The sequence below is a fragment of the Zea mays genome, chromosome 8 (assembly GCF_902167145.1).
Source record: "Zea mays cultivar B73 chromosome 8, Zm-B73-REFERENCE-NAM-5.0, whole genome shotgun sequence".
Classification (NCBI taxonomy): domain Eukaryota; kingdom Viridiplantae; phylum Streptophyta; class Magnoliopsida; order Poales; family Poaceae; genus Zea; species Zea mays.
The window spans coordinates 180,703,935-180,722,844 of record NC_050103.1 but is presented as its reverse complement, the minus strand read 5'-3'; the positions used below and the strand labels follow the sequence as shown (position 1 = coordinate 180,722,844).

Here is an 18,910-nt window from a genome sequence, read left to right as displayed (position 1 = left end):
CAATCTCAACTTTTTCAAGCTTAGAAGCACTTTCGTTTCTTAGTCCCCCCGACATGATCTTTCCTCACGCGGTTAAGCGTTAGAACGAGGATTAGGCTCTGATACCAATTGAAAGTTGCCTAGAGGGGGGGTGAATAGGCAATTTAAAACTTTTTCAACAAAAACTAGAAGCAAACTGGGTAAAACTGAATTGATCTCGAAATTCACCCAGTTAACTTTGGAAATGAGATGTTCTAAATGATCCACAGGGTTCAAAGTAGTAGATCAGAGAAGGGCACTTCTCAAAATCCACACACCAAAAAGATATAAACAATCTTCCACGGAATGGTGAGAGAACGAAGAACATGAACAAACACAATGAGCAAGAACACAAGAGACACAAGATTTATCCCGAGGTTCGGTCACACCACAAAAGGTGCCCTACTTCCTCGTTGAGGCGCCCACAAAGAGCCGGGTCTCTTTCAACCCTAATCCTCCCTTTGTCGACCACAAAGGTCAAGCCCACACAATAATCTTTGCTCAAACGAGCGGGTAATACAAACTTTCTTGTGGTCTTCCACAAGATTTGGAGACTCACAAGAGACACTTAGTCGTCTAGGAGCTAGAAGCTCCAAGAGTAATGAATCCACAAAGAACTCGATGTAGTACCAAAGCTCGAATGAAGAAGAAGAGCAAGAGAGATTTAGAGATGAAGCACAAAACCGCAGCTCTCAAGCTCACTCAAAGATTTCTCTCCAAAGATTTGAAATGGGAGAGGCAAGAGATGTGTGTGAGAGAGAGAGGGAGGTGTTTCTTGGGTTAGAAATGGAGTTCAAATCGTGCTCTCTACTTTGGGGAGAGAGGTAGGAGGTAGTATATATAGGTGGAGCTCAAAACTAGCCGTTGGGCAGATTTTTCTGCCTGAGACCGGTTGAACCTCCCCCTAGGGCGGTTGAACCTCCCCTGGCAGGCCTGGCAGCCTGTCTGCCAGTCTGACTGGCAGACTGACGCGCAGACTGACCTGCAGACTGGTCAGGGTTGACTAGACCGGTTGAACCTCCCCCTAGGGCGGTTGAACCTCCCCTGGCAGGCATGGCAGCCTGTCTGCCAGTCTGACTGGCAGACTGACGCGCAGACTGACCTGCAGACTGGTCAGGGTTGACCAGACCGGTTGAACCGCCCCCAGGGCGGTTGAACCGCCCCTGACACCTCTGGCGACCTGTTTGCCAGTCTGACTTGCAGACTGTTGGTCAGAGGTCAGAGGGGTCAGAGACTAGCTGAACTGCCCCTCAGGACCAGTTCAACTGGTCTTGACCAGAGAGTTTAGGAGAGAAAACCCCAGCTCAACTGCCCGGAGGCAAGTTCAGCTGGTGTATGGTCAAAGAGGTTCACAGCTGAAGTTGAGTTCAGCTGAAGTTGAGAAAGCTCAACTCAGCTGAAGTTCAGCTCAGCTGAAAAGCTCAGCTGCAGCTGAAGAAGCTCAACTCAGCTGAAGTCAAGTTCAGCTGGAAAGCTCAGCTGCAGTTGAAGAAGTTCAGCTGCTTTTCAGCAAGAACACTCTAGGTTTCTCAACCCTAACCACGGTCAACCATAGAACGTTAAAGAGATTTTTGCTTTTCAAAAATAGCTTTTGAATAGAGAGGTTTGAGCTTTGGCAAACACCAACCTTCTTTTTGGATCCCCCTTTATAGTATGACGATTCCTATACTCAAGTTAAATAAAATATAATGAAGTAAATTCCTTGAGTCATTGGTGTCTCATGTGTGATTTCTCCATGGCATTGCTTCATAAGGATCACAAACATCTTTGTCTCACCTTTTGAAGCAAACTCAAATCAAACCCAGTGACTTGTACCATATCACCTTATATGAGTTCAAATCATGGCTTCAAGTCACCTTACTGATGCATCAACATGTTATAACTCTTCATAGCTGATTAGTTCATCGACTTAGTGCAAGTACTCTCTTCTTCACCTTAGCCATGGTACCTCGGTCTACAAGCCGTCGCTTGACCTTCACCTTCGCTTAGTTCCTCGAAGCCTTTTCCTTGCTATCTTCACCCTATCAAGCCATTCTTGAGTCACATCAAATTGAGCATCCATTGAGAGAATCATTTCTTCAATATTGTGAACCTTGCTTGAATGTCTTCTAGATATAATTGTCAAGATCAATCAAGCTCTAGTTTGATTCTCATAGAAGCATATATGGACTGACAGTAATATGGTCAAGCCAATTCACGATTCCTCATATCTTATTCTCTTTGGCTTGACCAATCCTCTAAATCACTTTGTCCTCTATTCTGGTCATATGTATGTAGTGATTTCTCAGGTCTTGTCCATATATTCAAACCAATATAGAGATCATATTATATCCATTTGCATTGTCTCATTGGTTATTTAACCTCGTGTTGAACCTTTGTTCACTGATCATTATACACTATTCAAGTATGTTCATCATACTGAATTTCCTATTCAACACTTAGCAAACTCGTTAGACCTTTAAATGTGTTGTTATCAAAATCACCAAAACTCACAAAAGGGATGAATGCACTTTCAATTGCCATCAGCACCATTGTTCACCCCATCATTCCTAAGTGGGTCATTAGAGCTCTTTGCATACTGACCGGTAGCCACTCCTAGAGCCGCTCCGCTCTTTCTTACTGCGTAACCAAACACTAGAAAATAGGAACGGAACCACTCTATTCTCTCACACTCCTCGACCAAACACACCCTAAGTACATGGCTATGCTCCACTTTATAGTAGTTTCACTTCAAAACTCTAGTTGTTCCAGAGTTTAAATCTTTTCACATAACTAATGCCAGGTAAATAATTCCAAACTCCACGTCTAGTTTGTTTTTTTAGAGTTTTCGGAGCAGCAAAATAGGTACTCAAAAAATATGTACTATCGCTATGAAAACTTCATGGAGTTTGTAACTCTGGAGTTATGGTATTTGACAGACTCTTGTCGGTTCCTTCTTAGAGTTCTATTTTTAAACCATGCCAAACACGCCCTAAGTGTCGGTTTGATGAGAAGTAGATTAGAGGGAATCTATGGGAGAAGAAATCTCTTTATTTGATTGAATAGCAAAAAAATTTCTTTTCCTCTAATGTCTTTGTCACCAAATCATCTCTAAAATAGGAGTTTCTCAAATTTGAACAGTTTTGCACACATTTAACCACAAAAAGGAAACTTTTCTAGATTGAACCAATAATGTCCCTGGTGCGGAGATTTCTCGATGTTTTACAGCGAGCAAGATAAGGCTCTCTTCAACGATGTCCACCGACCCCCTTCCCATGTCACTATAGTGTCTGTGGCGGGTATAGTGACATGCTACCGGGTGCAGCGGCTCACACTACGGTTGTCACAGTGCTAGTGATTTGCACAGTGAACTGCCAGATTTGTTGATACGACAGTCGACCTCCTGCTCTCGATTGATGTACACAACAGTGTTTATTAGTTGAGAAAAAAATCGGTAGTGGATGATGAATAGGTATGCAAAATAATATTTTATGTTTGTAGTGGGGTATATGAGGAGAATTTAGAGGGAACCGATGTAGAGGGTGAAGATACAGGGAAAGAGAGATTGATGACGTGGCGGGATAGTGAGATATAGTGGAAGAAATATAGAGGAGACAGTTCAAGAGAGTCTAACAACATATGAGGAGCTCCCTTACATGAAGAAATATAGATGTGGACAAAAAATAAGAAGATAAGAGAAGAGAAAAGAAATTATTATCTTCATAGCCAGTATAAATTTGTGGACTTTCTCAACTCCACAACCATTATAAGGGCTCCTTTGGAGAGGGATTTCCCCCCATTTTCCATGTTTTCGTGTGAAAATAAATTGATTTCTATGAAATTATTATATGATTTATCTGAAATTCCTGCATTCCAAACGAGCCCTAAATAATGAGGATACAAAAATTGTTGTGCAATTAAGCTTCTTGTATAATTACTTTAAAATAGAACTACTAGAAATCATAAGTTTTCAATATTTATATATGTATTTTATTATTTGTTCTAAAAGTATATACAATTTTAAGTTATAATTCATCTTATGTTAAAAATATAAAAACAGAAAATTATATCAATATGAAGGATTAAAATGATAGGTTTTTGGTCTGTCTTAACCTAAAATGAATTTGAACTTAAAATGTGATACATTGACGGAATAAATAATAAAAATATATCTATAATATTTAAAAATATGACGTTTGGTAGTTTAATTGCACAATGATTGTATAGAAAGTTTGATTGTGTTGAATGTGAGTCAATGTTGAATTTTAGTTTTTTAAACCCCAAAGCAGGTTGGAAAGCTCAATCAAAAGAGAGACGAGAGGAATATCAAAGTCGCAACACCATCAATCTGGTAGATTACGCATTAGGTCAAAGAAGTGTTACCCAAAACTTCTGACGATGGTTCTCATCATCTTCAACACTTACTACACGATTCACAAAAAGCATGACAAATTGGCTACATCTAAGTAGACTAGAACTAGATATGGTGGAGCGTGTTTCTTGCAAGCCAATTCCATAGCCATTGTCATCAGAATATCAGATGATTGTAAAATAGCAGGTGAACTTAATCATAGCCCATCCGGGCATCAAGCCAAATATGCCAATAACTATGAAATAAGGCATGGACAACAAAATTCGCATTGAAAACGGAAGCTACAAAAAATTCTCAGAAAATTGTGCATGGTCTTCGTGACAAAATTTCCATCTGAGGCTGCCAAGTGTGTGTGCATTTCAATCCTCACCAAGCGTGCGTGCATTTCATTATTCGATGTGTGAAGCATGGTGCACACACATCAGCCATGTGTCATCAACCTTCTCAAACATGTTGGTGGTGATTTGCTGTCCCCAAGTTCTTCCTTTGGTCTTCATCACTTCCAAGCACGTGACATAACCAAGGTTGCCACGAACATGAACCTTTATGTTCTTGAGATCAATATTCAATGGGAACTTGTAATCTGCATTGCTCCCAGCTTTGCATGACCACATCATAATCCGATATACGACCTGTAGCAGGATGAATGACATATACATGGTCACTCTTAGACCAATTAGAATACATTGCATCGATATCTCCATTATCGAAGACATTGTAGAACTATGCATTTGTTGCAAGGAGTGAAGCTTTAGCATCCTCATGGAGGATACATAGATCATCCCAGATCTTTGTTGCACGGGCATAATCTTCTTCCTTGATGGCTATGTCTAAATTTCACTGCAGAGTTTCTTCGTCCACCAAATCCTTAGTTTTCATATATCCATCAGCCTCCCCACTTTTAACATAGGCAACTGAGCATCTTTTCAAGTTGGAATCTTCAGTTTGAACCCCTACACTGAAGATGGTATGTTAGGCATTCCGAGAATAGCATATGGGTCTTCATTTTCATGGTTGAATTCATGCAAACATTAATTGTGGACTTTCCTGCTAGGATCAAATCCTTCATTAAAAATTACACAAATCCAGAGGATATGTTGGGAGTTAGGGACCCTAGGTTGGGTTGAAGCATGGACATTTGTAACTAGAGCCGATTGAATATGTTTTAGAAATTAATGTTTTCAAGCATTATGATCACATGTTTACCACCTCGAGGCCCCATTCATGAAAGTACCATATCTATGTTTTCATATAACTAAGGTCATGTTAAATAAGATTTGTCGTATGGTTGTCACCCACACAGGCACACTACATATCCAACAACCCAATTGATATTGACACGGTTCAATCTCATATATGGCAAAATCGCTGATCTAACCACTAAATTATCCCGCAAAACTATTCGAACTTGGAACAGGCAAAGAGAGAACGGAGTAAAGACAACCAAATCTACGAAGTAGAATCATTCTCGGTCAACTCATGTGTGACCTCGAGCAAATGAGTCGAGAAATCAAAGATTTCAGATGATATAAGGGGGCTCACAAAGTTCTATCCGAGCAACGTCGTCCGATGCAGAACCGCGTAGGGGTGGAGCTGATAATACATGCCAACAAGGTCGTTTCGCGGAGTCGCACATTTGGAGACGACCGTAACCATGGGCAAGTAGTCGGCACCACCAACATCACCGGAAATTTGTTGTCGCGGTCTCGGTTGTGATATTTCCCCTCGAAACTGTTTCCTCCTTTCCCCCTTATTTTGTAGACTGACTATCAAGTGTAGTCGTTTATCTTGGAAATAATTTTGAACTCATCCATACGGAACCACGAAGTTCCACTATGCTCCTTTTTAAACAAGGTAGGTGCTAATAGATTTTGAGAAGTTGGATACTGCACAAAATCAAATATAAATCTTATTTACAACTTATGTTGGGTTGTAATATTTTGGCATAAAATTAAATACAAAAATCAGAAATTGTTTAGTAAAATCTAAGATAATAGAATGAGATATTGAAAATGAGGCACAAAACAAACACCGTCATAATAACACAATCTCTATTGGCTACATGACATGCCATATCATACAAAGCTAATAAAAGCAACTCGCGTGGTTCTTTAAAATACTGCCTAAATTAATAATTTAGGTAATTAACTTTAAAACTATTCTTCAACAGTTCTGTAAATAAACTTACTAACTTTAACTACTCATCTAACCTTATTTTTTCTCTACAGTTGGCAACCTTTTATTAACTCTCGAAACAAGAAAGAATGTCGGCAATTTTCTCGTCGTCCACCCACCTTCACCTGCTTCCTCTCCCACTCGACCTATATCTCCTATATCCACCCTAGTCTCGTTGTGGAGGAAGACCCTGCAGCGGTGTCGATAGTGGTGGTACAGGGTTCGGGCAACAACTTCGATGGCGCAGTCCTTCCTCTCCTCGTCTGCATCAAGTCCATCTTCGGCGAGCTCCCCTTCCTCCATTGGCCAGTGTGGCTTGCTGCTAAAGTTGCTCAATGACGATTGAGTCCGATGCATCATTTTGTACTGGAATACATTTAAGTACTTTTGTGGTGCTAGAATAGAAGGAAAAAAAGCTAGACATTGAATAAGATCATGGCTCGTCCATGGAAGTGTCTAAAATTTTTCATGAAACAGCATCAGTAAAACATGTTTGTCATCAGCTTACTTGTTAAAATTAGTCTCATGTCCGCGGGGCTAAATTAGTCTCATACTCGTTTCCTAATAGAGGAATTTCTCGCGGTGAATCGGAGATCGAGTTCCCATTGTCATCTCTACTCACCATTGCTCCAACCACTACGACTTGAACAACTTCTCCATCAGACAGACTCGGGTACATAACCGAGCCATTAGCCCTGGCCTCGGCTCTGCTTAATCAAAGATGCAAATACAGGAACCGGACATCTCCTCCCGGCACAAGTCAACATCGAAGTACAAGGGATATACCAAAGGCCATATCGGCTACAGGGGCTGGATCACGCCTCCTCTCCATACACAACAAACCCCGGTGCTCCTGAAGACCCTCCTTGAGGATATAAATAGAGGCGTCCAGGGCTTCAGGCAGGGGGACACTTCACGGTTTTCACCTCCGCGGTGATATTGACACTTGTCTCAATCAACTCTAGGGACTTTAGATTCTTTCCCTCTCCCGACCAGTTTGTACTCCCTACTGGAAGCACTTAGGTGCCAAAAATATAAGTCTCATTTCCCTCTGCTGGAAGCAGAGCCTTATTTTGCTCGAACCAGGATAAAGATTTATGTCTCCTTGCATCACCTATCTGGGATAGGGCACACAACATTCTTTCACTAGTCGGTCTAGGTTTCGGATTGATTGCCACTAGCTATGTGTCATGTTCATTTCTTTTTTTCCCCTTTTCTGTAGCTGACTATGTGCATTAGGTAGAGGCCGGAGGTTTGTACCAAGGCTTTGTATTCTTTTGATGTAATGACTTGGTATTTTAATATAAGCTTCCATTATCGGAAAAAAACTCCATAGCATTCCAAAGAAACCACGAGCCTCATTGACCTAAAGTAAATCTTCAACATCCTCACGTGTGGGGCATCACAAGTACACCCATCAAACACCTCAATCACCCCTCATGCAAACGTGTCTAGACACTCAATGGTACACTTCCCTGTCTTAAGTACTCATCAAACACATCTGTAGCGGTGTCGTATTATTGATTGCAGTACACGTTTGTAGTGGTGAAAGACCTAACCGACTAACACAACCTGTCCTATAAGTGAAACAGGGAACACAGCATGTCCTATAAGTGAAACAGGGAGACCACAGCTCAAGTACATCAGAGTACGTACAAAGAGGTGCTTATTAATACGAAATCCAGTACAGAACATACAATCAAGATTAGTTTGAAAACTTATTAAATTAAAGAGGTGCTTATTAATACAAAATCCTGTACAGAACATACAATCAAGATTAGTTTGGAAACTTAAATTCCTCAGGATTCGAGGGGTTAAGGGGAAAATGAAATAATTTCCGCCTTAATATCCTATGTTCAGGAGAAGATTTAAGTTTTTAAACTAGCCCTCAGGATATAATGGTTCTTCAACAAAATAGTCCTCAACAAGGCCCTCAAGTATTCACCAAATTCCTTGTATATTGATGGTCAAAGTTGAATTGACCAATAAAAATCTGACATGTTATAAAATCAGAGTATCTCCTACCAAGCCAACAGAAACAGAAGACAAGACTTGCATGCGATGAACAGAGTATTCACACAATGCACTAGAATAAAGACTCATAAGCGACAGTTTAAAAAGATAGCATACTAATACAATCACACGGCCTAGTCGACTGCAACCAGGGCTTGTGAGGGCTAAAAAAACTCATACAGGTGCTGATTTAAATATACATAGCCGGTACTTTTAGAGCAAGCAAAGTACTTTTAGAGCAAATTGTTAGCTTCATCGCACAACAGTTCTGAAGGATCATCGACATAAGTTACAATGTGGTGTCTCTGGGTATCCTGAGACTAACCACAATAGTTTGGGTGACAGGGTGAGGCATGTCGAGGAGTGGTTCACCAACGAACCTTCGTTTACTTGTGCAAATGACTGCTTAACTTGAGGCAGACCAAAGGGAATGATGTCAAAAGCAGCTTATGACTACACTGGGGTACTGGGAAAGTAAAACTTCTAAGAGTACATGGAGCAAAGTTATCGAAAGATTCGAAGCAGCATCACATTCCAAAGGGGGCGGCAGCACACAGAGCTGGAAGAGCGGCACTCGGTGTTGAGCAGTTGTACCCGAACAGGTCCAGCATCCGTGGGTTCTGGCACTCAGTCTCATAGCTCACTTCCTTGACGTCATCATCATCTGCTGGCAAGATCTTTTCAGTCAAGGAGAAACCAAAAAGTCTGCAGCTAGTTTTGCGAACCTCCCCTCCACCAGACCCAAGCTTAGCAGCATCTACAGGCACTGAAGGTCTTCTAGTCTCAAACTGATCCAAGTTCATTTGGTCAGGTGTTTCATGCTGTGGCCTGGTCCAAAGTTCCCTCGGCCTATCAAATGGGCCAGACTGCTGGCCATTTGTACCTCCACCACCAAACTTCCTTGCCAGTCCAAGTTGTGGAACCACAGTTCGGTTAACAACATTACCAGGGTAGAGAGAGGGCACTTGTGCTCCTGGCGGAGTAGATAGTGCGAGAGAACATTCTTGAGTTGTAGCTGATAATCCATTAACAGCAACTGGGGCACGCATATAACTATGCAGCCCATATCTGTCTTTCAGTGAACAAGCTTCCGACATCATTCCTTGGAACTTAGGAACCGCCCGAGAAATTTCTTGACCTTGCAAGACCTCTGAGAATCCAATAGATTCATTGAAGCCTACACATTGGTAGGTAAAACCAGAGCTATGCACTGCGAGTCTGCTTGTTGGACCACCCAATGCGCAGCCATGTGCATTACTAAGGAACCTACTAGCATCAGAAGATTGAAGTTTTGCAGCCTCAGCAGTTTGAGGAGCACACGGAACATGACAAGTCCTAAAACTCATCAATTCTTGACCTTGCAAGACCCTGGGTAACTTTCCAGTTTCCATGGAGTCAGTACAACCATTCCCTGTAACATCTAATGCGACAGTCAATTACCATAGAGGTAAAAGGATAGCAGCATACATATACAGGCATTAGTCTTGTGCTATGAGAGCTTACACATTGCTGGAACGTCCAAATTTCCCTGAGGACACAACTTGGTTCTTTTAGAACTAGATGCAGAAAGAGAATGAGAAACAGAGACAGAACCACCAGCTATCTCGATCTCCCATGGAGATACTCTATCTTGGCCATTACATTCAGCACCGTCCTCCCATCTTACCTGCATAAAAGGCAACACTTTAGAAACCATAATAGTACAGTTCATCATGAACAGATAGTTATAATTTGATTATCATAAGTGATATGGAATATAATATTTCTTATTTCCAAAGGAAAACAAGTCAAACATCATCCGTTCTTGCAAAATGGTAGACATCACTATAACTTGATTGTCAAGAAATACTTGAACTGAACGTCAAAACATCAAACAATTCTAAGTTACTAGGAATATCAGGTGGCAGCAAACTTTTCAGTATCCAGAGAAGCCCTCATAAGCTTGCCCAGGGTCTTGCAAGGTCAACAAATTTGGACATCCAGGGTGGTGGTATGAATCAAATCTCCTTATAAGCTTGCTACAGTTAGGGACTTAGGGTCACAGTGTATTTGTGACTCTTAACTTGGTAAAATGAATCAAAGAGTTAGCACAGCATGCATCATGCAAGATTATTACCAACAGGTAAAATATGAAATGTCGCATATAACCATCATACAGCAAATAATAACAGCATGAGACTAGTATTGTCTCTGCTGTTGCATTTATCTTGTGGTCATATGCCAAGTCCCTGCTTTACTGGTCAATGGTCAATGCCCTAAGGTGTTGGGCAGGCAACAGGTTATAGCAGGGTTTATTGGCTAGCATTCTCCTTCCTTAACTTCCCTAACACAAGACTGCACAAAAAAACACATTTTACCAGAATCCAAACAATCTCCAAAAGAATATACATCTACAAAAGCTTCAGGAGACCAGGAAGCTGGAAATCATAACATTCAGACTAGAGCTTATAACAAAAGAAGCTGAAATGCATACCAGCAGGCTTCTCCACTTCGAGCCAGGCCATTTCATGGGATCTATTTCACTAATGCGAACAACCACTCCAGATCGCCTAAAAACATAAAACATAAGAAACAGGAAACAAATGTGTACAACAAAAATAAAGTTGAATTGAGAAGAAACAGACCTTTCACTAACATCTTCATTATGGCACTGAAAGTTGATCCTTGCTCCAATACAGACCGGATGATTGAGGCTCTTCAGGAACTTAGCGTATGGAATAATATATTCTGAAGCAGTAGCTCTGCAGAAAAATAATTCAAATTGGAATGAGTCAGATGATCTTTTATTCCCGCGCAGCTTTACTTGGCAGGTATTGTGAAAAGGCCTCTAGCCGAGTTGGTTAGGTGGTCTGAGTAGCACTCCTCAGGTCCTGGGTTCCCCGTGGGAGCGAATTTCAGGTTGTGTTTAAAAAAATCCCCTCATCTGTCCCACGCCAAAGCACAGGTCTAAGGCTCAGCCCCGGTCGCGGTCGTTCTCACATGGGCTTCGATGTCGCTGTGTATAGGTGGGGCATGGGTTCGGGGGTTTTTTCGACCTGTGAGAAGGTCTTCTTCTTAATACAATACTCGGAGGCTGTCTTGCCCTCCGTAGGTTGAGTTTTTTACTTGGCAGGTATTGAAACATGTCTTAATTTTGCAAGAATTTTGACTGGTATTTCGTTATATAGTATAAGAAAAAATATTATATCATGGAGTAACTTTGGCAACACATTATATTTATATTATATATATGTCTAAAAAAGGATTCAGATCACATAACTTTTTGACCCCAATGTGGGGGAAATCCTCCCAGGAGAGTAAGAAGTTGCCCAACATATCAATGTTTAAGTTTTAAGCACAATCACTGCATAACTTGTAACTGTTGAACTTCTTACAGTAGGTCATCTTATCAACATGCCAAATTGTAGCAATTCAGGACATGTTTGATATAAAGTCAAATTGACTGTATTTTCACCTTGGATTGTAAGAAATGTGAAAAACACTTCTGTTCTTCAAGGAATCAGCTACAGCCGTCAAAGAATGCCGCTTTGTGCTGTCACTATTGAAATCTTCAAAAAGGGCCTCATTTTTAAGCTGAATAGCCCTCCGCACACCCAGCCTTAGTTCACCGTCATCACCTCTACAAATATTAGAAAAAGACAGTTTGCTTAATAAAGATACACAATGCACTAATATCTACCACATGGTTCAGCTGCTTACCGGAGAAATAACACAGCATCCCCTGAAACCAGTTTCTTTTTATTGACAAATGAACTCCATCCAGTAGTCAAGAGATGCCTACGAGGCTGACCTGGAATGCAAATAAACTTCATTAGTTGCTTGAACTTGAAGAAAATAAAAGAGCTTCGGCTTCCATCATAATAATAATTCAGATTTCAGAATAGATGACAAAAGCAACACCAATATCAGCTGGACCATTATTTCAAATATACTAATTCTTGTACTCCCTCCGCCGCAAAAGGAATGGAAGTCTCACTTAGGAGTCAAATAATCTAAATTTTGACCAAATATATATATAATTGTATTGATATTTATGATGTATAATAAGTATTACTAGATTAATCATGGAATATATTTTCACAATAAATTTAATTGAAGACCCAAATGTAGTAATATCTTTTCTAAATCTAGTCAAACATAAGATTGTTTGACAGAGGGAGTAATGAACAGCACATTGCAAGTAATCTTTGGCTCTGTAGTGCACATAGTATTCCAGGAACATATCAATATTTCATAACACACACACATATACACGCACACAACAGAAGTTGTAAAACATAAAAGAGCATAATGTGAAATAGAATTCACATCAAGAAGAATTGGCCAATGCCAAAACAAGAAAAAAAGGAAATTGAAAGCTTTGAAGCTACAACAGCTACATGTTTCATATTGATGATCAAAATATCCATGCAACATTTATGTTAAATGAAACATATGTTTTAGAACAAACCTTTATTTGCCTATAAAATACAAAATCATATGAAAGCAATATTCATGTCACGGTTCCATATAGAAGTGACATGCCAGACATTGATTTGAAACTAAGTAAATACATTTTAAAATGGGTATCTATCGGTCACTCCTTGTCTAGTCAAATTGATCTCACCCCTATATATATGACGAAACTTCCACTTGGCTCCATGCAAATCCTTGGCAACCAGCTCTTGAGAAGGCCTGAGCTGATTATAATCCTAAGCAACTAAATGTGGTTAGCAGCGAAGCACAAGACTCGACACAGTTTCAAGAGTAATGTCACAAAAGATCAGCAGTATCACCAGAGGCGGGAAACAGTCCTCAGCAGCACGGCGAGGAACAGAGAACCCTCCATGCGTGCTTGTGTCAGAGGCCGTAAGCGTTTTGCAGAACATGTGCAGCATCCCGGACTTCCTTTCAGCATCGAAATCTTCCATGCCATCGTCCCCTTCAACTCCACCACCGCCCAGATTCCTCCCGAATGCCTGAGCCATTAAGATTTGAGGTTCATATGCACTAAACAAGACGAGAAATGGTATATTGTTTCAGATGGAAAGCGCTCTTTTTTCGTCGTCCATATTTCTTGCTACAATCATTCACTAGGTACTGAAAAGTCTGAAATATGCCAATAGTAGTATGATAGGCATGCTAAATGAAACCACACCACACGAAGCTGCCTATTCCAACAACCTAGTAGCTCAATTACAACTATAGAACCAACAATGTCTATTTCTATCTATCTGCGGCGTCCCAATTCGTAAATCAAGCTGAGCAGCCAAGGCCAAAAGAAATCTAAAAGCGTACACGCACGCACACAGAACAGTACGAACGCTTACAGCACACTGGTAGTGGTAGCAGTCTTAAGTCTTAACAGAAAAGGAAACAGGGCTGGCACACATATCTCCTCCAAACACGGGGAACATGAATCTCCGCGATCCCTGTGAGCATGCAAATCCAATCGGTTCAATTTTTTGAACAGGATATTTTTACCTCGCCCTCCGCAACCAGCGCCAGCCGCGCGCACACCTCGTCCGTCGCCGCATCCGCCTGCACGCAGCCATGCGAGCCTCGTCATCAAAACTATGGAGCTCCAACTTCAATACAGCCGCGCCCCGCAAACCGGACAGACATGTGTGGCAAGTAGTGCTGCACTCACGCATAGCTCGACATCCGCGACGCGGCACACCACGTGCGGCGGCAGGTCCGCAGCGACGTCCCCGCCGCCCGCCGCGGCCAGGTGGCCCTGCGGCAGGTACACGACCAGGCTGCCCCGGCGCGGTAGCGCGACCACGGGCCCCGCGCACGCGTGCCACAGCTCCCGGCACGTCACCGGCGGCGGGCGGCGCTCGTGGCCCTCGCCGTCCACCATGTTGAGATCGATGCCCATGGGGCGCGCCGCGTGCCACCAGCAGCACTAGGGTTCCGGCGCCCCGCTCCCGGACAGGCCGGTTAAAAGGCGGAGCCGACCGCGTCCGCGACCCGGCGGGGAGGAGGCGAGGAGGGGGAGGAGGATGAGCACCCCATTAATGGCTCCGGGGCCGTCGCGCTCCAGCCATCTCCTTCGCAGTCGGTCACTCAGGACCCCATGCCCGCTGCCGCTGCCGCTGCGTCACTGGTCTGACCGTCTGAGGCTACCCTGCGACGCCCATGTCTTTATGACGCTCCTGTTTCGTGATGTGAACTTGTGAAGTGAGGCCGAGGTGAGGTGGGGATGAGCCGAGGTGTGGCAATGCAATTTGCAAATGGAGTACTATGGACTACGGACTGGACGAGCTGTTTCCTTTTGCCCTAGGGCGCCGCGCCGGGTATTTTTTAGGAGGCCCCCGCTGCTGGCTGCTGCTGCTGTTGCGCGCTTACTGGACACCGTGCGCGGCAGGCTGCTGCTTTAGGTGCCACTGTTCCCCCAGCAGGAGCCAGCATGCATGACTCCGCTAAGCGCATCGGTGGTCATCAGGTGTTGTAATCTAGCATCCGGACGTGGTCTTTTTGACCTGAAATTCGTCTCGGTTCGTTTGATCGGTCCTGCTACCTTTTTCACGGGAGTAGCTGCTGCATTTTGCGTAGCGCTTGTAGTTGTAGTTGCACACGTATTAATAAATTCTGACCATGTCCTTCAATGTACCATGGCAGAAGCTAGCAGTCGACGGACGGACGGATCTGAACCACCTAGTCGCAATCAATAGACGACAAGTACATACGCAGTGATTAAGGGGATATTTGGTTGCTCCTGCTAAAGTTTAGCCCGGGTCACATCAAGCGTTTGACTTTTAAATAGGAGTATGAAATATAGACCCAACCAACTGGACTAGATTCGTCTCGTCTTTTAATCTTCGGCTGACAAATTAGTTTTATAATCCGACTACATTTAATACCCGGAACGGAGGTTCAAACATTCGATATGACAGAGGCTAAATTTTAGTTTGGGGTAACCAAACACCCCGTCTCGTCTTTTAAACACGGGGTGTTTGGTTACCCCAAACTAAAATTTAGCCTCTGTCATATCGAATGTTTGAACCTCCGTTCCGGGTATTAAATGTAGTCGGATTATAAAACTAATTTGTCAGCCGAAGATTAAAAGACGAGACGAATCTAGGGCCTGTTTGTTTACCCCAATGGATTATATAATCTGGATTATTTTTGGAGGATTATATAATCTGGATTATATAATTTGGATTATATAATCTGAGTAGTCATGTTTGTTTACCCAGATTATCTGGCGTGTTTCTGTTGGGCGACGGGCTTCTCCGATCCGATAGGCGCAAAAACGATTCGGTAGATTATAATGGCAATGGTGGGTAATTTCTAGGAAACTTGAAAGGGTAGTGGGGAAGTGGGAAAAAAATAATCTGAAATAAGCACCTCCTCACTTGCTTATGGATTATCATAATCCAAGAGGTTAGATTATATAATCTGGGCAAATAAGCTAGACTGTTTGTTTGCCTCTTAGGATTATTTAATCCAGATTATATAATCTGGGGGGTAAACAAACAGGCCCCTAGTCCAGTTGGTTGGGTCTATATTTCATACTCCTATTTAAAATTCAAACGCTTGATGTGACCTGAGCTAAACTTTAGCAGGACAACCAAACACCCCCTAAGTGATGAGTGTACGTTCTCTCCGCTAGCTCTGTCCCTCACTCGTCACGCCGTCGCCGCCGTCTCGCGCGCGCAACCCCTCCGTGTCAACACGCACACGCCACCGGCTCTGCCTGCCTATCTGTTTTCGTCCCGTGTCAGACAGGGAACCAACTGGTCTGGTGCGCCGTCCACCTCAACGCAGGAGTAGGACGCAGCAAAGCGGCGTGGCGTGGTCATACGGGAACCGGGGAACGTGGTAGGATAGGCCCGTTTCATGCGGCAGCTACCCAGCGGTGCACATCGACGCCGACGTGCACATGCGTATCGCCACGGCCAGGGCCAGCCAACGAGGCTTTTGTTTTGTACGCCAAGGAAAGGAATCCGCGAGACCAACCACTGTTTGACGACGTACCTGGTGGACGTGGACGTGCTGGCCCTCGCCGGCACTGACGCATCAGCGTCACTGCCCCCCCGTCTGCCGGGGCGTGGGCGTGGCTGGCTGGCACAACTGTGCTGTGCGAGATCTGCGTGGCGACTGGCAAAACCGTGGAAGGAGGAGACAGTCACCGTGGCAGCAGCTATCCGCCTATCCCGGGGGGCGCTCCAACCCCGTACACGGCGCTCACTCCTTTTTCTTCGGGTGGTCTAGTCTAGTACCCCCGTACACTGTCCTGTCCTGTGCTCAGCTTTGCTCGTCTTTTCAAAGGCGAGGGATGGGCAGTGGGCAGACTGCCAGAGGCATCAGCACGGCACAAGCGGTCAAGCCGGACGCGGGGCGATGCCTTTTCTTTGCAGCGAGCGATGAGTTCGCGGGGCGCGTCGCTGTCGCTGCTCGCCTGCCTGCTTGCTGATGGCTTTGCCTGTGGCTGTGGGGGCACCGCACGGCATGGAGCACGGGTGACACATCCCGCGACAAGACATAGAGCCGTTCTGCTTGCGCGCGGGCCCCGCGGGGCGCGTGTGTCCACTTTCCCAGTAGCGCCTAGCCAGCGGGCGAGGGAGGACCAGCGCCAGCAGCGCGTGATTCTGTTCGTCTCGTCTCCGGGACTGGCCCGCCGCCCCCGCGTCCCCGCTTGCGTTCTTTGGATCCGCGGGTTGCTCTCATGCTACTACGGTTACGGATGCCCCGGACCGTGCTGCTGTCTTGCTCTCGGTTTTACCAACTCTTCACGTGCCATGAAAAGGGCATCGCCAAAACTATAAAGTGGGGGCCAACTGGCCCCTCTAGCTAGCTCGAGGTGATGCAGGTTGCCAACTTTTGAGATATTTTCGTCCCCTTTTTCTACCACTTTAAATTGGTGGTAACGAGATTTTATCCTTCTCGCCCCTCTCTAATCTTTTGCTCGCAAACAAGTCTACGTTGGTATTTGCCGGTACTCTTGCTAGAGATTTTATATATACTAGAATTAGGAGCGCCCTATCAAGTTCTATACAATTCTCTGATCCAGCATCAACGTTACATAAACTTAGTCAGCTCAACTGAATTTCTGATGCTTGACCATTGATCCTCATTCCACTTCATGTCTGAGCATAACATTACTTTACATATTTTAGTATTTTACACCATAGATACACGATGGAGAAGACATCCATTGATGTCATTTCAATAATGAACTGCAGACTCACCCTTTGAACCAACAAGGTCAACCATATTTCCATTTGCTAACTAATCATCTTCAACTTGCTCAGAAGCAAAAACTATAAATCCAAAGCCTTGAGAACTTTTGGTTTCATGATCAAACATAATATGGCGGTCTACCACAGTCCCATATCTTGCAAAGAAACTATTGAATTCGTCTGATCATGGCTAACAAACAGAACAATCACCGGTGCAAAATCGATGCAACTCAAGACTGATCCATCATAGGCCATACTTATATTGCCTTTTGTTAGTGTTGAGGGAAGCCCACCAACAAATATCTTTTTAGCCTTGAAATCCTTAGAGCTAGACTACATCGAACCTTTTGGTATGGTCCTTTTAATTTCAAACTGTTGAGTAAGCAATAGGAAGTACTACTAAGTAACATTCAGTTTAGGAAATGGGTGATGCATGAGGTGTGCCACAAATGAAACTTTGGATGGATAAATAATTTCACACAACACATTGTTTTTTGGCAATGAAAATTTCTTGCCTTTTGATGTCAAAACTTAACTCTTGCTTCAGATCGAATTGTGAGTTAAGCATCGGAAAAATGGAACCACAAGGCAAAGTATTCCCTTCGATTGGCACAACAATATACGAGTTGATGTAGGTGGGCTTACTCACAATCCACACATGTAGTGTTGTCATGGAGGCTTCAGTGTGTGCTTGGCCAATTAGCCACCAAATTCAAATACAGACATAAACATTACCTTCTATATTTTTTACCAGAATATGTCATATATGGACATTGGCATTGAAATGAAGTTGAAAATGGCCCTCCATTACAAATCCAACAACAAACAAAGCTAGTACTTTCAATTAAAATTATAACATAGCAGGTTGTTTACAAGAGAATAAGAGGAAGAAGGAGATTACCCAGGCAAAATCCACCAATGAAGTTCAAAACTGTCGGCGTTTCGAGACCGAGGGGTCCCTGAGCCGACGAGTGAGTGTGCCGCGTGCCCCAGCCCAGATGGGTCGAGCGCGTGGGCGAGCGCGAAGGGGGGAGAGCGAGGTGGCCGGAGACGGGCGTGAGAGAGGTGGAAATCCCGCGGCCTTCGTGTTCGTCCCGCGCCCAGGTCGGGTGCGCTTGCAGTAGGGGGTTACAAGCGTCCACGCGGGTGAGGGAAGCGAGCGGCCCCAAGAGAGCGCCTGTCCCGT

The 18,910-nt window shown here is 43.7% G+C and overlaps 1 protein-coding gene and 1 pseudogene across 4 annotated transcripts; both read right to left on the bottom strand.

Annotated features, from left to right (window-relative positions):
• Window positions 1-4,758: 4,758 nt before the first annotated feature.
• On the bottom strand, window positions 4,759-6,847 carry LOC103637581 (uncharacterized; annotated as a pseudogene).
• A 1,734-nt stretch (window positions 6,848-8,581) lies between these two features.
• On the bottom strand, window positions 8,582-14,986 carry LOC100502387 (Auxin response factor 3). 4 transcript variants are annotated; one of them, XM_008657174.3, is made up of 10 exons: window positions 14,187-14,986; window positions 14,021-14,077; window positions 13,333-13,515; window positions 13,164-13,248; window positions 12,257-12,347; window positions 12,012-12,176; window positions 11,182-11,298; window positions 11,031-11,106; window positions 10,061-10,223; window positions 8,582-9,977 (listed from the first exon to the last, which is right to left on the bottom strand). In XM_008657174.3, the coding sequence occupies exons 1-10, from the start codon at window positions 14,415-14,417 to the stop codon at window positions 9,085-9,087; spliced, it is 2,061 nt and encodes a 686-aa protein (XP_008655396.1). In that variant the 5' UTR covers window positions 14,418-14,986; the 3' UTR covers window positions 8,582-9,084. The 4 variants fall into 4 exon arrangements, with proteins under 4 accessions (XP_008655396.1, XP_035817448.1, XP_035817449.1 ...); XM_035961555.1 differs by having other exon boundaries at window positions 8,632-9,977; window positions 13,867-14,077; window positions 14,187-14,984; XM_035961556.1 differs by having other exon boundaries at window positions 8,632-9,968; window positions 13,867-14,077; window positions 14,187-14,984.
• Between the last annotated feature and the right edge of the window lie 3,924 nt (window positions 14,987-18,910).